General features: G+C 47.2%; 1 protein-coding gene across 2 annotated transcripts; it reads left to right on the plus strand.

Annotated features, from left to right (window-relative positions):
• Positions 1-10,006: 10,006 nt before the first annotated feature.
• DNAJC27 (DnaJ heat shock protein family (Hsp40) member C27) lies at positions 10,007-20,977 on the plus strand. Of its 2 annotated transcripts, none has more exons than XM_083494803.1 (8): positions 10,007-10,232; positions 13,004-13,086; positions 14,185-14,254; positions 14,714-14,878; positions 15,098-15,220; positions 16,167-16,327; positions 16,485-18,556; positions 20,065-20,977. In XM_083494803.1, the coding sequence occupies exons 1-7, from the start codon at positions 10,155-10,157 to the stop codon at positions 16,615-16,617; spliced, it is 813 nt and encodes a 270-aa protein (XP_083350929.1). In that variant the 5' UTR covers positions 10,007-10,154; the 3' UTR covers positions 16,618-18,556; positions 20,065-20,977. The 2 variants fall into 2 exon arrangements, with proteins under 2 accessions (XP_083350929.1, XP_083350928.1); XM_083494802.1 differs by having other exon boundaries at positions 10,015-10,232; positions 16,485-18,546; positions 20,052-20,977.
• Positions 20,978-22,997: the final 2,020 nt, after the last annotated feature.

Genomic DNA, 22,997 nt, shown 5'->3' on the forward strand with positions numbered 1-22,997 from the left:
TGTACCGCTGCTGTTGCCATGACTACGTCCATCCCGCGTGATGCCTTGATGCATTGTCCTGGTGTTGAAAAACAAACAACAGCTCACAACTGTTGTTTTGCAAGCCTCCTGGATAATGGCCTTCCCTGGAAATGTTCCGCAAAACACCAAAATAGATGGCTTACAAAGAAACACATTTCAAAGGATTTGCCTCTCAAGGAGAAGGAAGCAAATGTCAAGGACCTCTTACACCTTCCCGGATGCTGAAGTGGTAGGGATGGATGCCCACAGAGACAGTGAAATAATAATAATAATAATAATAATAATAATAATAATAATAATAATAATAATAATAATAATTTATTATTTATACCCCGCCCATCTGGCTGAGTTTCCCCAGCCACTCTGGGCAGCTCCCAATCAAGTGTTAAAAGCAATCCAGCGTTAAATATTAAAAACTTCCCTAAACAGGGCTGCCTTCAGATGTCTTTTAAAGATAGGATAGCTGCTTATTTCCTTCACATCTGAAGGGAGGGTGTTCCACAGGGCGGGCGCCACTACCGAGAAGTCCCTCTGTCTGGTTCCCTGTAACCTCACTTCTTGTAATGAGGGAACCACCAGAAGGCCCTCGGCGCTGGATCTCAGTGTCCGGGCTGAACGATGAGGGTGGAGACGTTCCTTCACATATACTGGACCGAGGCCATTTAGGGCTTTAAAGGTCAGCACCAACACTTTGAATTGTGCTTGGAAACGTACTGGGAGCCAATGTAGGTCTTTCAAGACCAGTGTTATGTGGTCTCGGCAGCCGCTCCCAGTCACCAGTCTAGCTGCCACATTCTGGATTAGTTGCAGTTTCCGGGTCACCTTCAGAGGTAGCCCCACGTAGAGTGCATTGCAGTAGTCCAAGCGAGAGATAACTAGAGCATGCACCACTCTGGCGAGACAGTCCTTGGGCAGGTAGGGTCTTATCCTGCCTACCAGGTGGAGCTGCAGGTGGCATCTTGATGGAGTTAGGCAATGGGTCTTCTTGGTTTCTAAGAAGAGCCTCTCGGATCAGGCCAGTGGACCCATCGGGTCCAGCCTCCTGTTTGTACAGTGGCCAACCAGATGTCCAACCAGTGAAATAAAAAATTTAAGGTCCTATACATATATATATATAATGTTCATAAATGTACCAACCAAGCGCATACATAGATGTGTGGACCACATGTCTGGAGCAGCACAGGAGGACCGCCCTGAAACCATTTTCAAATGTTCTCTCTGCAAGGAGGAAGGAGGTGGGGGCGCCTCCCCATTGTCCTTTCCTTCACAAATCCTGTCTGAAAGGTATGTCTGTGTATGAATAGGGTGAGCCTGTGACCTGGCTCAAGAACTAAGTATTTGTCATTGCAAAAGACTGGCCAGGCTCCCCAGGGTATCCAATCAAGTAAGCATTAACCTGCCAGACAGAAGGTAAACAACGCACTCAGATTTCTGTTGTAGACCGCCCTTTCTGTGATGTAGGTATGATGTATCGGAGGGGTACACCCCTTCTGTGATGTAGGCTGGATGTTTTGGCCTCTGTTATTTTCTCCGACCGATGGAGAACCTGCAAAGGGCTCTATAAGGGCTCTTGTGTCCCTCCAACTGGGGAGGCAGCGATGAGCCCTCACAGCTAGTAGACACTGGTCACCTCCTCCTTCTCCATGAGTTTGCTCAGTCCTCTTTTACAGACATCCAAGTTGGTGGCCATCTCTGCCTCTGGGGCGAACAAGTTCCATTCTGTTTCTTCTCCCTGTGTGGACTCTTCCCACATCCAGTTTCGTTGGATGTCGATGAGTTCTAGTGCTTATGTGCTGGGCTCGGGGGTAAACCATGAAACGCAGTCCAGGACCGGTCCAGAATCCAAAGGTTCCGCTGGGAGTCAGTCCGACAGGGCCAAGGCAGGAAACCAGGCAAGGACAGGTACAGGATCTCAGGCAGGATCTAGCATACAGCAATGTTGCCCCTGCAACCTGGGGCGGGGTCCGACAGCCTTTTATCTCTCTTGGGGTAACGGCCGGTCCTGATCCCCCAGCCACTCACCTCCCTGTCTCGCTCGAAGGCAAGCACTCCTCCTGCGAGTCCTCAGGTCTCTCCTTCTCTCAGACCTCAGTCTCTGCAGCTCGGGAGATGTCGGTAGGTTACTAGACCCAGAGGCCACCTCAGCCTCCCCTGACCCAACCGGTAGTGGAGCAGCTGTAAGTGGTGGCCCAGCTGGAGGCAACGAGGTCATCCCCGCATCTGGAGCCAGGGCAGGCTCAGGCCCCTGACTCGGCCCAGCTAGGGAACCTGTGCAGACTGGGACTCTTCAGGATCAGGCCCCAGACTTGGTTCAGATGATGGCTGAGGCAGAGGACCCAGTGCCCTCCACATATTTTGGAACACAATTTGTGCTGATGGGAGTTGCCATCCAAAACCTCTGGAGGGCACCAAGATGGGGATAGTTACTGGGGAAACAATGCCAGTTTGGTCCACATCTTCTGCTCTGCTGTGCAACGCTGAGACGTAGGAATAGGAAAATGGACATGTGGGGCCTGGACCAATCTCCACTGGTGACCACAACTATTGCCTCTGACTCATTGATCTTCTCTTGCCTTAGTCAGTATATAGCACTAACCCACAAGTTTGCAGACTGATGGCTGGAGACAGCCGGATGGGTTCGATGGACCTTTGGCTTGACCCAGCAGGGCAATTTTTAATGGCTCACCCCAAAGGAATTTCGCCCTTCTGTTCTTGCAGCCGAATATGACGGTTTTGAAAAGCTATTTTTATTTCACCAGACGAGAAAAGAAGATAGTTAAAGGTGGCGTAATTCCTGGGGCCTCTAATTGTGAATTGATCACAGGGCTTGAATGTGTGAACTCTGCCAGCAACGGCGAATTCTTGGTCGGAGGTCTCTTGTTCTGGCTTCTTGCAAGAGCGATGACGCGGAAAAGGCTCTTAAGTGAAATGCAGACTATGCCACTAATTGATTTCTGGCGTAAATCTCTTTCTCTTTCTCCCCCCAACATCCCTTGCAGGCTCCTGTCTCACCTTCAGTCTTTCCTCTGACAAATCTATTGCCAAAATAAGTATGTTCTGTCAAATTGGCTCATCTACCCACTCTGTACTGCGGGGTCCTCTTACATTCATTTGCAGGAAGCGCGTTCCTGCAGGTGTAAATCTATTTTCTGAACTTTTACTTTCTCTCCAAACCCATCTCTGGAAATAGCCCTGTTACAAACTTTAGTTTGCAAATGTCCCAGGTTGTGTTTTGCTTTGATCTAGGAAACTCAGCTTTTGGACAATTTAAAATAAACCCCAAATGCTGTGGGAGCACAGATAATGAAGTTGGCTCCTTGCAAACCATGGTTTGAAAATTGGGAGCTAACCATGGGTGCATGTGATCTCTCTCCAGGTTCAAGTTTCTCTATCCAAAGCCTTAGCGATGTCACGCTTTTTGTGTACTGGCACAAGCCATAGTTAACACACAACAGGTTTCCAAATATCTGATTTGAAAGGGAAGACCTGGATTAATGTGAGGTTATTTCCTGAATTTATTAGGCACTTAATAGCCAACCACTTACAAGTTCCTTCAGAATAGCGCTGTTGAGCTTGAAAGCCTCCTCCAAGTAAGCTTATTGAGCGTTCATCCTGATTTTCTTGCACAAAGATTGCATAGAGTCGAGGCTATGTCTGGTCTTGATTGAACTTTCATTTATTTGTGTGTGAGGGAGAAATTAGATATTAATGACCTCTCATGGGTGATCTATAAAAGATCTGGTTGGATCCTTAGATCCAAAGGACGGGGCTAAACTCAGTCTCTAGTCAGTGGCGTATTGGGGGTTGCTGGGGCCCAGGGCAGGCAAGCCACTGACACCACCAGAATGCCCTCCCCAGCGGAGCCAGGCAGGGCTGTGCTGCGCCAGGGCAGGGATCCCCACTGAAGCTGGTGCCTCCATGGCAGCACCTGGTTGTGCCCACTCAGAATTTTGCACCTGGGGCCCTCCCTCCGCTGCCGCCCCATGCTACACCACTGTCTCTAGCGAAAGAGAGAGCCCCCCAGTAGAGTTTTAAGGTCACAAAAGCAAGCAGCAGTATTTGTTGTCATTGTTGTTTAGTCGTTTAGCCGTGTCCGACTCTCCGTGACCCCATGAACCAGAGCATGCCAGGCACTCCTGTCTTCCACTGCCTCCCGCAGTTTGGTCAAGCTCATGCTGGTAGCTTCGAGGACACTGTCCAACCATCTCGTCCTCTGTCGTCCCCTTCTCCTTGTGCCCTCAGTCTTTCCCAACATCAGGGTCTTTTCCAGGGAGTCTTCTCTTCTCATGAGGTGGCCAAAGTCTTGGAGTCTCAGCTTCAGGATCTGTCCTTCCAGTGAGCACTCAGGGCTGATTTCCTTCAGAATGGAGAGGTTTGATCTTCTTGCAGTCCATGGGACTCTCAAGAGTCTCCTCCAGCACCAGAATTCAAAAGCATCAATTCTTCGGTGACCAGCCATCTTGATGGTCCAGCTCTAGCTTCCATACATCACTACTGGGAAAACCATAGCTTTAACTATACGGACCTTTGTTGGCAGCAGTATAAGCGTGGGGATTTGGGCTGTTAGAACTTTTAAATGCAGGCACCCCCCCACCCCAGCTATGCACAATCGAAATAATTAAATTCTATTCAAACCCAGAAATGGCAGAAGAGAGCTAGAGAGTCCTTGCGGCTCACATTTGAATTCTTTGAGGCCTCTTGGGTGGATGGCATCTGGACCCAGCAATCTGTCAAGTTTTTATTTCATCTCTCAAGCCTAGAACTTGACAGTACTGGATTTACATATAAGCTAAACAAGCTATAGCTTAGGGCCCCACTCAAAAAAATTAAAGGAAAAAACACACCTGGATGTACGTTGATAAAATACATATTTTGTTACAGTGGTTCCTCGGGTTAAGTACTTAATTCGTTCTGGAGGTCCATTCTTAACCTGAAACTGTTCTTAACCTGAAGCACCACTTTAGCTAATGGGGCCTCCTGCTGCTGCTGCGCCACTGGAGCACGATTTCTGTTCTCATCCTGAAGCAAAGTTCTTAACCTGAAGCACTATTTCTGGGTTAGCGGAGTCTGTAACCTGAAGCGTATGTAACCCGAGATACCACTGTATGTGCAAATGGCTTTAGATACCTATTAGGTCCATAAATTACCATATAGCACATATTCAACATAAAACAGTGACAATTTGTTGTTGTCAAAGGACAGCTGGACATATAAAGGGCCCCATTACCTTCAGTAGCTTAGGGCCTCATCAAACCTAAATCCGGCCCTGGAACGTGACCTCGTACCAACGCTATTTGCCTCACTCTGTTTTCCCCTGGACCCCAGGGTGGGTTGCAGCAATAAAGCGCACAACAATCAATAGCCCCAAATTAAAATAAATTGGACAATAGCACCATTAGAGGTGAAATTCAGTGCAGCTATGGATTAAAGATGCAATATACTCATGAGTATTCGCATTGACTCTGGCCAGTTTTAATGGCTCCATCTGGGCAGTGTTAGAGAACAACTATCAAGATGATTTGCAAACTTCCTTATGCGTCCAGCGCTCACCTGAAATGGCATCTGGTTTCCGGATGTGCACTATTTGAGCACCCCCACGCATGCCTTTGCTCTGGTCAGCCCCTGCTCTAATCAACCACCCCTTTTCAGAAGACCCTGTTTTTCATCGAACGTCCTGTTTGCCCCTAAATCCAGGTGGACGTTACACAAAGCACCTGGCTGACTATTAATAAACGGTCCTGCTGTGTCTCAGTGCTGCAAGAAAATGTCAAGCCATCAAGTCCACCCTTCACATTACAGCAGCAAAAGGGGGCATTTAAATATTCCCAAGCATACCTTGCAGACGTGCAAGAATTAAAGAGAGGCTCGTTGCCCTGATTTAATTTAAAACATCAGTGCATTCTTCAGATGTACAGGTCTTATCTGACGTCTACCAACCAAAGCCATTTGTAACCATTATAAATATAACTGGGATAGTATGAGCAGGGTTTCGGGGGAGACAACAAAGGACATCTGTAAGATTGGTTTTTGTTTTTTTTAATGAATAGAAGAAAAGAACTCCATAATTCACTGCTTGTTCATTCATTGCATTATATTTCATGCCATTTAACTTGTTGTTGTTGTTTAGTCGTTTAGTCGTGTCCGACTCTTCGTGACCCCCTGGACCAGAGCATGCCAGGCCCTCCTGTCTTCCACTGCCTCCCGCAGTTTGGTCAAACTCATGCTGGCAGCTTCGAGAACGCTGTCCAACCATCTCGTCCTCTGTCGTCCCCTTCTTCTTGTGCCCTCAATCTTTCCCAGCATCAGGGTCTTTTCCCGGGAGTCTTCTCTTCTCCTGAGGTGGCCAAAGTATTGGAGTCTCAGCTTCAGGATCTGTCCTTCCAGTGAGCACTCAGGGCTGATTTCCTTAAGAATGGAGAGGTTTGATCTTCTTGCAGTTCATGGGACTCTCAAGAGTCTCCTCCAGCACCATAATTCAATAGCATCAATTCTTTGGCGATCAGCCTTCTTTATGGTCCAGCTCTCACTTCCATACATCACTACTGGGAAAACCATGGCTTTAACTATACGGACCTTTGTTGGTAAGGTGATGTCTCTGCTTTTCAAGATGCTGTCTAGGTTTGCCATTGCTTTTCTCCCAAGGAGCAGGCGTCTTTTAAGGCAGATCTAAAAGCCTGGGATTGAAATGGAGACTTTGTGGAGTCGTCCGTTCCACCGCCTGCCCCAGTTTTTGTTTTCAGTTTGTAACCATGCTGCTATGTAAACTGCATTTTGCGTTAATTAGATGTTGTTATTGCTGCTAACTGTTAAGTCATGGGTGAACATATCAGACGACACCGCGATTCTTCAAGCAGCTCTTGTTTATCCACAGGCCAGAACTGAACTGAACTGAAGGGTTCAGCCAGCCTGCTTATATAGAGCTCCACTACAACACAACAGTAACCACTTTCTGTAACTATCCAATCACTGAACGTCACTTTCAATCCCTTATTTGCATACGTGGACCTGAGTGAAAACTATCTACAGTATCCCCCTGCTGGCCCAGGGTGAGAACTAGGCATAACACTAACCATTTTTGGTTCCTATCATGTGCTTCACAGCTTCAAATCTGACTGGCTTCCAAGTTATCAACGTTTAGGATTAAGGATAAAGACTTTGGGTAGTATTTAACTTTTACTCAAGGTAGGTCCATAGAAAATAATGATCAGGACTAAGTTGGTCAATTAATTTCAGTGGGTCTACTCTGAGTCAAAGTGAGTCAAATTCCACCTTGCATTCTGATTTTACAGTAGCCATATTGGAACAAAGCCAGCAACATGAAACTGCTGAATGCACATCCATCGAGAGCTTCAGTGCTATCACTTCTGAACAAACAGGATCAGGTGTTTTTTTTCCAGTCAGGACTCACCAGTGGCGTAGCGTGGGGGGTGCCAGGGGTGCCGGCCGCACCGGGCGCAACATCTGGGGGGGCGCGCTCGCTGCCTCCGGAGTCGCCGAAGAGCCTCGGGCGCAGGCTGTAGCGGAGCCGCATGTCTCGCGGAACCGACGAGCTGTGTGCGCGTCCGGGCTGAAGGCGCCCGGCAGGCAGCGGCTCTCAGCGCTTGCCGCGGAGGACGCGCCAGGCAGCCCCTCCTCACAGCCCCGCCTCCGCCGGTGCTGCTGCAGCTGCTGGGCCGTTGCATTTTCCTCGCCTCTCTGCCCCCTCCTCCTCCGGGCAAGCGGCGTCGTTTGGGCGGCAGCGCCAGCGGCAACTCGCAGGTTAGGGGTTAGGGGGGGGCGCAAATTACTTGCCTTGCCCCGGGTTAGGGGGCGCAAATTACTTGCGTTGCCCCGGGTGCTGACAACTCATGCTACGCCGCTGGGACTCACCAAAACTCGGTCCTGGCACCTCTTACGAAAGTGCCATTGCCGTTATAAGAGAACATGGCAAAAAAATTGCACCGATCAGGACTAATGGTGTTGCTTTTTTTATTGCACTACATGTTTAATTGGCTTACCAATGCCAAGATGTCTGTGGTATCAAACATAAGTCTGTCTGTGTGAATAGCTATTGTCAGTGCATTTCTACATTTACCGTATTTTTCGCTCTATAACACGCACCAGACCATAACACGCACGTAGTTTTTAGAGGAGGAAAACAAGAAAAAAAAATATTCTAAACGAAATAGTGGATATATGATTTTTGTGGTTCATGCTGTGGCCACAGACATGTGATCTGACAGTGATTTTGGAGTAGCCCAATGCAAAAATCCTGAGGATCCATGTGGATCCATGCTTTGTAACCATGGAGGAGGGAAGGAAGGGGAACCATGGATCCTCTGCTCACAACTGCAGCAGATCCCCCCCCCCCCGCCACCCGCAGGCATTCGCTCCATAACACGCACAGACATTTCCCCTTACTTTCTAGGAGGAAAAAAGTGAGTGTTATGGTGCAAAAAATACGGTAATTTCCTTCCCGCCTCCCTGTTTACAAACCACCCCACTGCTTGTTGCCCCTACCATGTGTATATACTGTATACCTCAGAAGAACACTTCAAGCATCTGATTAACTGGATTATAATATAGAAAGCTACTGCAAGGTTGTATCCTTAGGCAAGTATGCCTGATATCAGATCCTCAAAGTATCCTTTTACTTTCTAGGGATAGTCCTGGATTTACAGAAGCTGTCCTGGTTTCTGATTTCGTCTCGGAATATCCTGCTTTTCCTTAGGATGTCCCTATTTTAATCGGAGAAATGTTGGTGGGTATGGAGCTACGCGACCCCTGAGCCAAGGAGATAAATAACTATACAACCTTCAGAAGACATCTGAAGGCAGCCCTGTAAAAAGAAAGTTTTTAAATGTCAGCTGGGTGGGGTATAAATAAATAATAAAACTATTATTATGGAATAGGATGCCCCTATTTTCAGAGAAATGTTGGACAGTATGGGATATTGTAGGCCAGGGCTGCCAACTTTTGAAGGTGTCCCTTTGGGTGTTCGTCTAACAGCACTTAAAAACCTGCTAATGCACTTATTATACTTTGTTTGCAAAAGAGCAAAAGGAAACAATCTCAACCACCAACATTAAGGTGGGGGGAATTTATTTAGTGAACAGCATTAAATGACCAATAAAACTACATTCATAAACACTTTCATTCTACATTATACTCCTGCAGGAGCATCTCCACCACTGTCATCCAGCCTGGACACTGAGGTCCAGCTCCGATGGCCTTCTGGCAGAAGCGAGATCACAGGGAATCAGGCAGAGGACCTTCTTGGTGGTGGCACCCACTCCCTTCAGATGTCAAGGAGATAACTACACAACTTTTAGAAGACATCTGAAGACAGCCCTGAACAGGGAAGTTTCTAATCTTTTATTGTGTTTCTGTATATGCTGGAAGCCCCCTTGAGCAGGGGGCAACCCAGTGAGATGTGTGGGGTGCAAGTAATAAAGTTGTTGTTGTTGTTGTTATTTTATTATGTAGGTGCCTCTTTTAAGGAAGCTTTTAATGTTTAATGCATTACTGTATTTCAATATTTTGTTGGAAGCCGTCCAGAGTGGCTGGAGAAGCCCAGCCAGATGGGCAGGGTATAAATAAATTATTATTATTATTATTATTATTATTATTATTATTATTATTATTATTATTATTATTATTATTATTATTATATTCAACCAGGCATTTTAAATGTGATTGTGTGAAGCCAGGAGGGGGGTTATCAGTCTGCTTCTGTTTTTATTATGTATTTTGTGTTCTCATTTTGTAATTTTACATGAACTGCCCTGTAATCTTCAGGTGCAAGACTGTACAGTATACATCAATAGGACTGTAATATATATCTATAGGACTGTAATAAGTCAACCAAGAATAAGGAAAGAAAAGAAAAGGGACAAAGCTTCCCAACGCAAGAGGCGGGAAGCCACTTTGGTTTATTCTCGCGAGGTTTCCCAGCTCTCGCGTGGCGCGGCGGCTTCTCGGCCCGCTCTCGCAAAGCTCGCGAAATCTCGCGAGGCGTCGGCCGGGTCCTAAGCAGCCGCGTCGCCGCTGTCGTCAAGCGGGCCATGGGGAGCGGGGCGGCGGAGGAGGCGGGCGCCCTGGCCGGCGAGGGGCCCCCTTGAGCCCCGGCGAGTCCAGCCCGCGTCCTTCGCGAGATGGAGGCGAAGCGGAAAGAGCCGCGGAAGGCGCTGAGGATCAAAGTCATCTCCATGGGCAACGCGGAGGTGGGCAAGGTAAGAGCGGGGAGGAAGGCGCCTTATTGGCTCGCGGGGCGGGGAGTGACAAGGCGCGCAACCAGTCAGTCGCCCCCCCGGCCGTTTTGGCCGTTATGGCAGTTGGGCGTTAGCGTGGGATGGGGCGCTGATTCTTTGGCCAAGCGCAAAGGCTTCTGGGAGGACAGGAGCAATCCTTATCTGTTGAGTTACATTTGCATATATGTATATTGCAGGCTTCCCCAAACTCCGCCCCCCAGGTGTTTTGGGACTACAACTCCCATGATCCCTAGCTAACAGGACCAGTGGTCAGGGATGATGGGAATTGTAGTCCAAAACGTCTGGAGGGCTGAGTTTGGGGATGCCTGGTATAGTGTGTGTGTGTGTGTGTGTGTGTGTGTGTGTAAAAATATATATACAGTGGTGCCTCGCAAGACGAAAAGAATCCGTTCTGTGATTCTCTTCGTCTAGCGGTTTTTTCGTCTTGCGAAGCAAACCCATTGACGGATTAGCGCTATTAGCGGCTTTTAGCTGCTTTTAGCGGCTTATCTGCTGATCGGATCAGCTGATAAGCGGCTTAGAAAAAGGGGGGGAGGAAAGAAAACCCGCAGGAACTCGCAAGACATTTTCGTCTTGCGAAGCAAGCCCATAGGAGATTCGTTTTGCGAAGCACCTCCAAAACGGAAAACTCTTTCGTCTAGCGAGTTTTCCGTCTTGCGAGGCATTCGTCTTGCGGGGCACCACTGTATATGGTAATGTTTATATTGTTACGGAAAAATCTAGGTGTGAGGCTACTCAATCACCCAGCTGGTCGGGCAGAGCCCACGGGTCCCTGCAGAATAAAGGAAGGAGTCCAGCCACCAACCGGAGCAAATACAGTGAAACTTCGGGTTACATACGCTTCAGGTTACAGACTCCGCTAACCCAGAAATAGTACCTCGGGTTAAGAACTTTGCTTCAGGATGAGAACAGAAATCGTGCTCCAGCAGCGCGGCGGCAGCAGGGGGCCCCATAAGTGGTGCTTCAGGTTAAGAACGGACCTCCGGAACGAATTAAGTACTTAACCTGAGGTACCACTGTAGCTGTAGACCAAAGTTTATTGCACAAAATTCAAAGAGGAATTTTGAACCCCGAGGATGGGGTGACAAGGACTTTTAAAAGTTTCTATCTTATCCCAGCATACAGTTCATTAAGCATCATCACTACATCATTGGTACATCAGAAAAGGGGAGGGTTATACATGATTAACATAGGAGGAATGTGTTGGGGCAACAGGTGGATACAGGATATGTATTGGGAAGTACATTCTAAGCACCTACTAAAGGTAAAGGGACCCCTGACCATTAGGTCCAGTCGTGGCCGACTCTGGGGTTGCGGCGCTCATCTCGCTTTATTGGCCGAGGGAGCCGGCGTACAGGTCATGTGGCCAGCATGACTAAGCCGCTTTTGGCGAACCAGAGCAGCGCACGGAAATGCTGTTTACCTTCCCACCAGAGTGGTACCTATTTATCTACTTGTTCTTTGAAGCACCTGCTACAAAGGGACAGTAGAACTTTGGTTTGCATAGTCTGCCACCTGGGCAAGTCCGGAGGAGTGCCTTTGCCCAGCGAATGACACCTATGAGTACCTTCCTGTGAGTACGTGACCTCCTGCTTGAGGGATTATGGGGAAACCGAGTGGTTTCCAAGTCCTTGGCCAATGAAGCAAGGAACCTTGGCAGTGGAATGAAGGAAACTGGGAAAGGAGTTTATTTTATATGATTTTTAAAGCTAGGTAACTTCCTGAGCAGTCAAGTCGAAAGGATACATTTATGCATAATATTTGTAACATTTAACAACTTTAGAGATGTGCCCCCCCCCGTAATTTCCGTAACAATATGCTGACTCCGAGGGACTCAACTAAGACAGCATAGCATGGTTCTGATTACTGCCCACGCCCACAATAACCCTGCGAGGTTGGTTAGGTGAGAGGGACGTCTGGAGGACCCGTTTCCCGCTTTGTTTTTTGTGCCGGACTCTGACTGTTTTATCCAACCAGGACACACACATATCGTTATCTTTTCTCATTTCATTTGAAAATAATTACAGGGCCACCCAATCCTCTTTGAGTTGGTTTTGGTTGAGTGCCGCTGGGAAAGGGGAATCCATTGGATTTCATCCACAAACAGTAGAAGTATAATAGGTCACCCATTTTCCCTCTACAAACACTGACGTTTGAGGAGTTTGGGAAGTTTTGCTTCCATTGTTGTTGTTGATAATTTCAGGGGCAGACACCTGTTTCTTGTTTTTGTTTTGCCTATTAAGTTAATATAGAGTGATTGCAGCATGTTTAAACAGTAATAACTTGGGAACTTACCCTCTCAGTTTTTAGGAAGATGTAAATTGTAGGCGTTTTAAAATAGAAAACATATATTCTAAACCATATCTTGACTTACTAAAGCAAGATATGCACAGACTTTTTGCCTGCTCAACCTCTTTGCTCTTCCCTTTGGAAGCTTATAATTAACCACAGTTTACTGGTTCAGATGAAATAGGAAACTATGGTTAATTAGAAGCTTCTTGGTTTAATCAAACTGAAGTGTGGTTGTTTCAACTGCCCTTTTGCTTTTTAAGTTGAAATCAAAATTTAAAATAGCTTATATTGAATCAGATTTGCCAGTCATGCACATACACATACAGATATGTGTTTTAAAAAGACGTGCTTTGCACTTAACCCGGCGAAATATGAAATATAGTGGGTTGAACAGACAGCTCAGCCAATTGGGTAACAATCTCCATTCTTTTGCATTTTAGAGCTGCATTATAAAGCGATACTGTGAGAAGAGGTTTGTGCCCAAGTACCTTGCAACAATTGGCATCGATTATGGTGTCACCAAGTGAGTACCCTGTTTCACAATAGAGAACACTTGACACAGCAGCTCCTGAAACTAAGAACCACGGCATTGTGTGTGTGAAACAGAAAGACGGGAAATTATGCTTTGATTTTTCACTTACTTCAATAATTCAACATTTTGTTGCTATGATATTAACGGAAATTGCCACTGGGAAACTACAGGTGTTTGTGGGCATCTCATTTTGTGCTATATTTTGCATACAAGTGGGTCACATCCCAGTGGAGCAGATTTTACATCTCTGATCAATCCCTTAAAGGTAAAGGGACCCCTGACCATTAGGTCCAGTCGTGGCCGACTCTGGGGTTGCGGCGCTCATCTCGCTTTATTGGCCGAGGGAGCCGGCGTACAACTTCCGGGTCATGTGGCGAGCATGACTAAGCCGCTTCTGGCAAACCAGAGCAGCGCACGGAAACGCCGTTTACCTTCCCGTCGGAGCGGTACCTATTTATCTACTACACTTTGACATGCTTTCGAACTGCTAGGTTGGCAGGAGCAGGGACCGAGCAACAGGAGCTCACCCCGTCACGGGGATTCAAACCGCCGACCTTCTGATTGGCAAGTCCTAGGCTCTGTGGTTTAACCCACAGCGCCACCCGCGTCCCGATAAATCCCTTATTAGCTAGTAAAATTCTCATTGAAAGCAGAGTACAGGCGGCAAGCATTTTGCATGGGGGTTCCATTCCTGCTCCCTGCACATGTTGGCAGAGTGCACATAACTGCACCCTGCCCCATTCTTTTCCGCCCCCATTCTGCCCTCTTCTTGATCCTAACGGACCCACGCGTCAGTGACTGCACGTCAATTGGGCATGCCTAAAATGGTCATCGCCTGTTCGTAATCTGGGTGCCTGTGGGTCACCCTTCACTGATCATTTATCCAGTTACAATTTTTCTTTGCAGATTAGCCCAGAAGCCTTTTACTGAGCCCTAAACGATCACGCCAAAATTCATCTGTGTTCAACAGTCGCGTTGCAATGCTTGCCTAATACCCATGTTGTAGAAAAGTTGAACTTGGTCTGAGAACGAAGGGTCTCAGGAGTGTGTTGCACTTGTCCCTTACGGCTGTGTTCCTCTTTCTTTCAGAGTGCAGGTTCGGGATCGGGAAATCAAAGTGAATATTTTTGACATGGCTGGACACCCCTTCTTCTATGAGGTAAGCGAGGTGGCAGCTTCCTGGCCATTAGTTTAGGACATAAATCCATAGACCTCTGGTCCTGGCAAGCTAAATTGCTCCATGGTGAAAATTGTGGCCCACTTCATACCCTCACATGAGCTGGAGGGCTTTGACTAATTTGCATTTAACATTTATAGATTGTCTGGGCATTTTGGCTTACGATCATTGTAACTGTAGGATATCTATTTTAAATCTTAGTAACTATACGAGAGCTGAAAAGTAACGAATTTGTACATGGCCTGTCCCGATGCAGTTAATCTGCTAAAATTGCTGGTCAATCCAGCAGCAGCTCTTTTCTGCCCGCACAGATGATGTCAGATCAGTTGAAAAGTGGCACATGTGTAAAGGGAAACTGATCCAGAGATTCCAAGCCATTCTCTTTCCTGTAGCACCCTCTTGGTCCCAAATATCCAGTTGTTTGTTTCTGTGCTCTGTTAGGTACGCAATGAGTTTTACAAGGACACGCAGGGCGTAATCCTGGTGTATGATGTTGGGCTGAAGGAGTCATTTGATGCCCTCGACTCGTGGCTCGCTGAGATGAAGCAGGAACTTGGACCACATGGAAACATGGAGAATATTGTCTTTGTAGTTTGTGCCAACAAGGTAACCATTCCCAAGAAGAGGCTAAGGTGTGGAAAATCTTGCTTGTAACCATGGGCTCTTGCAGAGGCTGCCCCCACTCACAAATCAGAGAACAGTATGTAGTTTGAAGACTTTACCAGTGTGAATTACTGGATATTAAAAAGGTTAGGTAAAGTCATGGAGGCTAGGTCAGTAGCTGTGAGCCAGGATCATGCTTCCTCCCACCCACCTGTGTTTCAGGTTGATTGTACCAAGCACCGTTCTGTGGACGAAAGTGAGGGGCGGCTGTGGGCAGAGAGCAGAGGCTTCCTTTATTTTGAGACTTCTGCTCAGACTGGAGAAGGAATCAACGAGATGTTCCAGGTAAAACCAACTAGAAGCCCTCATCCAGCCCTTTTCCTTGGCTCTCAATGGTCTGTGCTCTGTAAGGTTTCCAATAAATGCAACAAATGAAATAAATAACATTTTGTAAAAGAATTATATCAAGAGAGTTACCCTTGAAGGTGAAGTTGTATGCCCCAAACAATTTGTTTGGCTTATTGCTGCATTGCAGGGGGTTGGGCTAAATGACCCTCAGGGTCCCTTCCAGCTCCACGTTTCTCTGAGTCTGATCACAATGCACCTGCTGAGCACATCACCACTTTTTCATTTTTAGAGCTGCTTCTGCAATTTTCCTTCTCTGGGGATTCACACCCTACACACCCACTTTCCTTCTCTCAAATATATTTTCCCGGTCCCATGTTAAAATGCAAGGAATGACTTAATTGCTTGAATTCCATTTTGTTGTCATCTGTTTTTAATGACTTTCAAGTGAGCAGCCCTTCACTTTTAAGTAAGTAGAACAATAGGAGCTAGTAGTACGAGAGACTGGCCCTGCTGACTGTGGGAGGCCTTGTGGGTTTGGGGTCAAGAGAGACAAGGAACAGTGGTCTGGCAGATTATAGGTGAAGACAACCCCTTTTGACTGTGGGGTGGCTAAGCGGCCATTGATGTGGGGGAACTGAAAACCCCAAAGAATGGTCTGAATGTCACTGCAACTCCCAGAGATCCATGCAGTGGCTGTTCTGACACCTTCAGATAAAAAAGGAACTGGCTGAGGAAGAAGCAGCAGTGGAGATGAGGTGGTGGCGGGTGGTAGGTTTAAGAGTCTTGATCTTCCCCACAAAATCTATAGATGTTCTCCCTTTCTCAAGTTTCTTGATATGAGGTAGCAGAAGGACCTGAGGTTTGGTCCCATTAATGAAATAGGGATTGTCAAACCACGGGCACATATAAAACTTTGCTACCTGTTCCTTCTGTGTGATTGTAGACTTTCTATTCTGCCATCGTTGATTTGTGTGACAATGGGGGAAAGCGGCCCATGGCCAGCATGAGTGTCAGTTTCACCAAGGAGCAAGCGGACACCATCCGAAGAATCCGCAGCAGCAAGGACAGCTGGGACATGCTGGGTGTCAAGCCAGGGGCTACCAGGTAATGGAGGCAATCCCTGCTGGTTTAGAAGCCAGCAAGGGGGAATTTGGCAGACAGAGAATGGGAAGGGGCCCTTGGGCGAAGCTATAACTTTGGGAGCTTATTCGGCTTGTGCTTGTGGTGACCTCTCTTAATGGATGCCTGTCTTGCCCTCCAGGGATGAGGTGAACAAGGCCTATCGGAAGCTGGCGGTGCTGCTCCACCCGGATAAGTGCATGGCTCCTGGCAGCGAGGACGCCTTCAAAGCTGTGGTCAATGCACGGACTGCCTTGCTTAAAAACATCAAGTGAGAAAGGGAGGAAGCAGCTTCTCCCGAGGACAACTGATCCCTTTTGAGAGGGCTGCCCTTCTCCAGTCCAAATGAGAGACCTCAAGCGTTGCCTTTGAGCAAGGATGGTGGGAGCAAGATCCAGAGGGAACCACTACAGACAGTTTCCCCCTCCGCACCTCAACCATCCAGAACTGTGCCCTGCACTGTTGCAACCAGCTCGTCCATCTGTGGTGGATTGCCAAATCCATCTGAATGCATCCGTAGCTGTACTTTCCTCTGCAGGGAAGCTGGCTTTTGATTGAGTTGACTCTGAAAAATATTTATTCTTTGTTTAAAGAGCTGCTCCTCTGTACTTTGTTATCCCAAACTTGGTGCTTTTAAGTCCAGCCTTTTCTCCTCCTCACCCAATGCCTGGCAATGTGTCCTGTTCCTTTCGAATGGTCCTCAATAAGTGAGCTATGGCTCCCTGCCCTCCCTTTCCCATGGTCATAGCTGTATAAGGTGGTCACCTCACATAGCATATAGCCATTCAGACCGGAGCACAAGGAGGAGTGGCTTAGGAGGTGGGCTGCCCCATCTAGGCTATCTAGAACACCTCAAAAACATAACTGGAAGTGGAGGAGCAAAGAGGGTGGAGATAGGATCCTCCCCTTTTGCTCGTGGCCTCTTTTCATTTCCCTTCTTCCAGTCTCCTAAGGCAATGGGTTTGTCTGGCTGGGAAGATTAACTGGAAAATGTGCTTGTGAGGGACAGGGGATAGCAGGATTCACTCTGAGGCTCTGTGGTTTCCATCTTTTGCATCCCTTTGCCTGACTACTCATAAAGAGACATTTGCACCTACAGGTGTCACGAGGCCACTTTTCAGAAAATTGCCCAGGGAGCACCAAAATGTTCCAACCGGGAAAGACTCTGAGATTGTCTCTCTACAGCCCTGCTTCCTGGAGTGTCAACCATGGGAAAAGGAAGCTTTCTCATGGATTACCTTTGGGTCAGAGTTGGAGATGAGCGAGAACTGCAGGACTGTACCGCTTGGCATTTCTTGCCTGCCTTCAGTGCAAACTGTTTAGCTTTTGATCAGATAATGGAGGGAGAGATTTGCACACACACCCCCAGCCAAAAACGATGCCCTCCCCTGCAATGTTTGTATAGATATATATTGATTCACATGTGCACTTTAAGCCTTGGGCAACGGTTTTCAGCTTGCAGGCTTGTATGAACCCCACTGTAGTTTCTTCCCCTCCAATTGCCCGTGAAGCTCAGTCTTAACAACCATTGTAAATGCCTTGTGATATAAATTCCCTGTGAACTTAAGGTTTTGCTGTATACCCTTGCGATTGCACTTTCCTGCCTTTGTTTTCTGCCCACGGTGTTGCGTGACTGAGATCTGCCTCCATTCCGCCTGCCATTTTGTTCTCCTGTTGAGCTTTTGACCTTGTGAACTCCCATCTCCAGGGCAGGCTTTTCTACATGTGGAAGGTACTGTAAGCCCTCAGCAGTTGGTGTGGTCCCCGACAAAGATGGCTGTGCAAACCAGAGCAGGCTTGGCACCACAGGAAGCTGCCTTGTACTCAGTCAGACCGTCGGCCCCGCCAGCTCAGTGTTGGACACACTCAGTAGCAGCTGCTCTCCAGGGTTTCAGACAAGGGGCATTCCCGTCCTTACCTAGAAATGCCACGGATTGAACCTGCCATCCTTCTGCATGCCAAGCAAGTGTTCTGCCATGAGCTATGCCCCTTCCCCTCATCAGGCTGCTGTAAGTGCAGGGCTGCCCCACAGAAAAAGGGTACCTTTGTATTTTAGGAGACTGTAGATCTATACTGGCTACTCTCTTATTTCCACTTCAGGTCTGACAATTGGGGCAGCCCAGCAGGCATGAAACTAAACCAGGGTGGAGGTGGGGGAAATCCACCGTAATCTTTCCTACTGTATATATATATATATATACATTGCAGGTTTTGGTGTCTTCGGGTGTCTTCCCGTGTAAGAGTTGGGGTGTCTAGGCGACGTTTCGACGAGGTCTCACTCGTCATCTTCAGGCTGGTGCTTTCGGCTTCTTGTTACTGGAACAGAGCAGGATCTCAGTGTTTGAGTTCTTATAAATACTGTTGAGGGGGTGTGGTGTATAGCCTCCAACGTTCTGGGCAGAGAGGAAGTTCCCAGGTTAGTGTGCCTTTTCTTCTTTTGTTCCTTAATTACTTGAGGGATATCTTGAGTGATTTCTTGAGTGATATTCTGAGTACCACTTAGGTGGGTCATTAAGTGTGGATTAGTTGCTAAAGCTTTCGTGTCTTGACCTCTTGAGCTTGTGAAGAGTTTTTCTGAGAAGATGGCTGTACTGCACTTAGTTGTGCTCTGGCTTGGCTTCGTGTATAGGGGCGAGCTGTGGTTTTGTGCCCTGTGCCAGCCAGATCTGTGTAGGGATTGCAGGGGGGTGCAGCATCCGGAGGTGCCACTATGGTTTGGCTACTGGATGGTGTCTGTAATTTGTCTGTGGAGAGGGTCTGGGTTTGGGTCTGGTGTGGTTGATTGGTGATGGCGTTCTGTGTGCCTCTGGTTCTGGTGTCGGTTTTTGTGGGGAGGGCTAATTTCCAGATGTCTGGCAGGCGGGACGTGTCGTCACGCTTGTTCATGTTGTGAGGGTGTTTCTCTATCTCGATGGCTTCCATGATTATTCTCTTGTGGTGATGTTCCATGTTAAAGAGCAATTTGGAATCTGCAAAATTAATTTCGTGTCCTGTTTCTTTCATGTGTTGGAAAAGAGAGGAAGTTTTTTCTTCTTTTTTGACGGCATTCTTGTGTTCTGCGATACGTGCATTTATTCGTCTGTTTGTTTGTCCAATGTACGTGGCTGGGCAGACACCCGAAGACACCAAAACCTGCATTCCTGTACCCGTGAAAATCTACGAAAGCATATATATACATTATATATATGTTCTGGGCACCACAGTTCAAGAAGGACACTGACAAACTGGAACGTGTCCAGAGGAGGGCAACCAAAATGGTCAAAGGCCTGGAAACGATGCCTTATGAGGAACGGCTAAGGAAGCTGGGCATGTTTAGCCTGGAGAAGAGGAGGTTAAGGGGTGATATGATAGCCATGTTCAAATATATAAAAGGATGTCACATAGAGGAGGGAGAAAGGTTGTTTTCTGCTGCTCCAGAGAAGCGGACACGGAGCAATGGATCCAAACTACAAGAAAGAAGATTCCACCTAAACATTAGGAAGAACTTCCTGACAGTAAGAGCTGTTCGACAGTGGAATTTGCTGCCAAGGAGTGTGGTGGAGTCTCCTACTTTGGAGGTCTTTAAGCAGAGGCTTGACAACCATATGTCAGGAGTGCTCTGATGGTGTTTCCTGCTTGGCAGGGGGTTGGACTCGATGGCCCTTGTGGTCTATTCCAACTCTATGATTCTATGATATATATATATATATATATAGAGAGAGAGAGATAGCTTTCTAAGGCAGATTTTTTTTACCCCTTTGGTTTCATTCTTGCATCATCACCCCCCCCCCCTCATTTTGGGTGCAGAGCCTTTACATTTTTGTTTAAAAAGGCTATTGAAGCTGCAAGCAGCTGTCCCATCACAAGGAAAGGCTTTGTCGGGAGGTCTTGCTCTGTAACGAAACTGTTCTGCTAAGATGACAAATGCCATCCCATCAGAACCAGAGTGCAACATGAAGAGATCAGAGCACACAATATTGCCACTGTGATTTATCCGGGTCAGATCCTGCCCTCGAGAATGGGCAGCAGCTTCCTGTAATTTTGATGTGATCCTGGCATGCTAAGTGGGGCCTATGGGAGGTACCCTGTTCGCTAGTGAAGGCATTTTTGGGGTGCTTGTATAGTTCAACTTTGCATGATCTCTGTTGAATCCTCACTTGCGCAGCCTCTTTGGATGAGCAGGGAAATGGAATAAGCCTGGGACATGGAGCAAATGTGTTCTCCCTCTTTGCATCTGCCCAAGAACCTTCCAGTGATCATGACCTTGTGACCGATTTCTCTGTAAAATTCCCTCCCAGTGCAGGCTTTTCTTCTGAAAGTGGAAAAAGGTAAATGCAAGGTGACTTAAACTCCAAGCCATAAAGGCAGGGATCTCTTTCAAAGCATTTTCTGTTTTTCAGAAACAGTTCCTACTCTCCACCCACCCCATTCTCGGCCTGCCTTGTGTGATAAATGGATCTGAATGCACTGTATTTATTTGGTATTTACTTACACTCAACCTCTCTCACCATACATCTGAAGGTGTGGATCAGCTTACTGTGAGCTGACTGAAGATGTTGGAACGCCAGACACCTGCATGTTCTTGCATAGAAAGTGTTTCTTCTTTTGAAGTTTATGTATTATTTTTTTACAAAATTAAATTGGATTTAAAACACACTTGATGCTTTTGTTATCGAACATGTGCATTACTGCCTTTTTGAGACCCTTGTATGATGGAAGAGGTACAAAAGCAGCTTGATTGGGGTTTGGCGAAGTGCTGTTGAGCCAGTCCAGTTTGGTAAATTGCTCTGGTTGGATTTAGACCTTAGACATTTGCAGATTCAACCCCTACCTCAGCCCTAATTCATGAGTGGCTCTGTTGCTGGGCATGACAGTCCCAGAGCTTTATTCGTGTGACTCTCCGTTACCTGCGAGTGCTGCCCCCATTTCAGTTAGGTTCGAGGATATGGACAAGATGTTTGGTTCTTTCAGCGCAACCGCTTGCACACTGGACCCTTGCCCTTCTTGGCTGATAAAAACTAGCAGGAAGGATAAAAACTAGCAGGAAGGAGACAGCTGGCTGGGCCAGGGAGGTGATTAATGCCTCCTTGTGAGAGGGGCTGGTCCCTGAGTGCTTGAAAGAGGCAGTGGTAAGACCACTCTTAAGAAACCCACCTGGACGGAGAAAACGTAACTACCGGTCAGTTGACAAATCTCCCCTTCTTGAACGAGGTTCTTGAGTGAGTGGTCATGGACCAGATCCAGGCACTCTTGGAGGAAACTGATTTTCTAAATCCATTTTGATCAGGGTTTAGGCCCAGTTTGGCACAAAAACTGTCTTGTTCAGCCAGGAGAGAGACAGGGGTCCATGTATAGCCATTTATAGCCTAACTTCTGTTTTTTATGCTTTGGTAATCTGGTAGATTACTGAAGATGCTTCAGTTGGTGCAGAATTTGGTGGCCAGGTTGCTCACTGGGGTTATTTATCTCTATCTATCTATCTATCTATCTATCTATCTATCTATCTATCTCTCCTGCCCATCTGGCTGGGTTTCCCCATCTGGCTGGGTTTTCCCAGCCACTCTGGGTGGCTTCCGACAAAATATTAAAATACAATAGTCCTTCAAATATTAAAAGCTTCCCTAAACAGGGCTGCCTTCAGATATATCCTAAAAGTTTGGTAGTTGTTTTTTCCTTTGACATCTGGTGGGAGGGCGTTCCATAGGGTGAGCGCCACTAGACCGTTTGAGCATATGACATTGATTCCAGCCCGACTACATTGGCTGCCAGTTAGTTTCTGGGCCCAATTCAAAGGGCTGCTTTTGACCTATAAAGCCTAATGCGGCTCAGGACTGCATTACCTCAAGGACCACCTCTCATATGAAGCAGCCTGGATCATGCAATTACCCTCTGATCCCCTTCTTCACGTGCCTCTTCCCAAAGAGTGGCAGCATGAGAACGGGCCTTTTCTGCAGTGGCTCCCTTGCTTGTGCAACGCTTTCCCCAGAGAGGCTTGCCTGGCTCCTTCCTTACACATCTTTATGCGCCAGGCAAAGATTCCTCTTTAACTCGGCCTTTGGCTGATTAACAGTCTGTGGCCTTTTAAACATGTTTGTGGGAGGGGGTTATTGGCTTGTTTCAGTTTTATAGAATCATAGAATCATAGAGTTGGAATAGACCACAAGGGCCATTGAGTCCAACCCCCTGCCAAGCAGGAAACACCATCAGAGCACTCCTGACATATGGTTGTCAAGCCTCTGCTTAAAGACCTCCAAAGTAGGAGACTCCACCACACTCCTTGGCAGCAAATTCCACTGTCAAACAGCTCTTATTGTCAGGAAGTTCTTCCTAATGTTTAGGTGGAATCTTCTTTCTTGTAGTTTGGATCCATTGCTCCGTGTCCGCTTCTCTGGAGCAGCAGAAAACAACCTTTCTCCCTCCTCTATGTGACATCCTTTTATATATTTGAACATGGCTATCATATCACCCCTTAACCTCCTCTTCTCCAGGCTAAACATGCCCAGCTCCCTTAGCCGTTCCTCATAAGGCATCGTTTCCAGGCCTTGGACCATTTTGGTTGCCCTCCTCTGGACACGTTCCAGTTTGTCAGTGTCCTTCTTGAATTGTGGTGCCCAGAACTGGACACAGTACTCCAGGTGAGGTCTGACCAGAGCAGAATACAGTGGCACTATTACTT

Source organism: Podarcis liolepis (assembly GCF_965112155.1).
Source record: "Podarcis liolepis genome assembly, chromosome: 3".
In the NCBI taxonomy this organism is placed as follows: domain Eukaryota; kingdom Metazoa; phylum Chordata; class Lepidosauria; order Squamata; family Lacertidae; genus Podarcis; species Podarcis liolepis.

Coding starts and splice junctions, on each gene's coding strand:
- DNAJC27 (XM_083494803.1), top strand. CDS start 10,155: ATGGAGGCGAAGCGGAAAGAGCCGCGGAAGGCGCTGAGGATCAAAGTC. Junction 10,233..13,003: donor GCAACGCGGAGGTGGGCAAG/GTAAGAGCGGGG, acceptor TTTGCATTTTAG/AGCTGCATTATAAAGCGATA. Junction 15,221..16,166: donor GAATCAACGAGATGTTCCAG/GTAAAACCAACT, acceptor GTGTGATTGTAG/ACTTTCTATTCTGCCATCGT.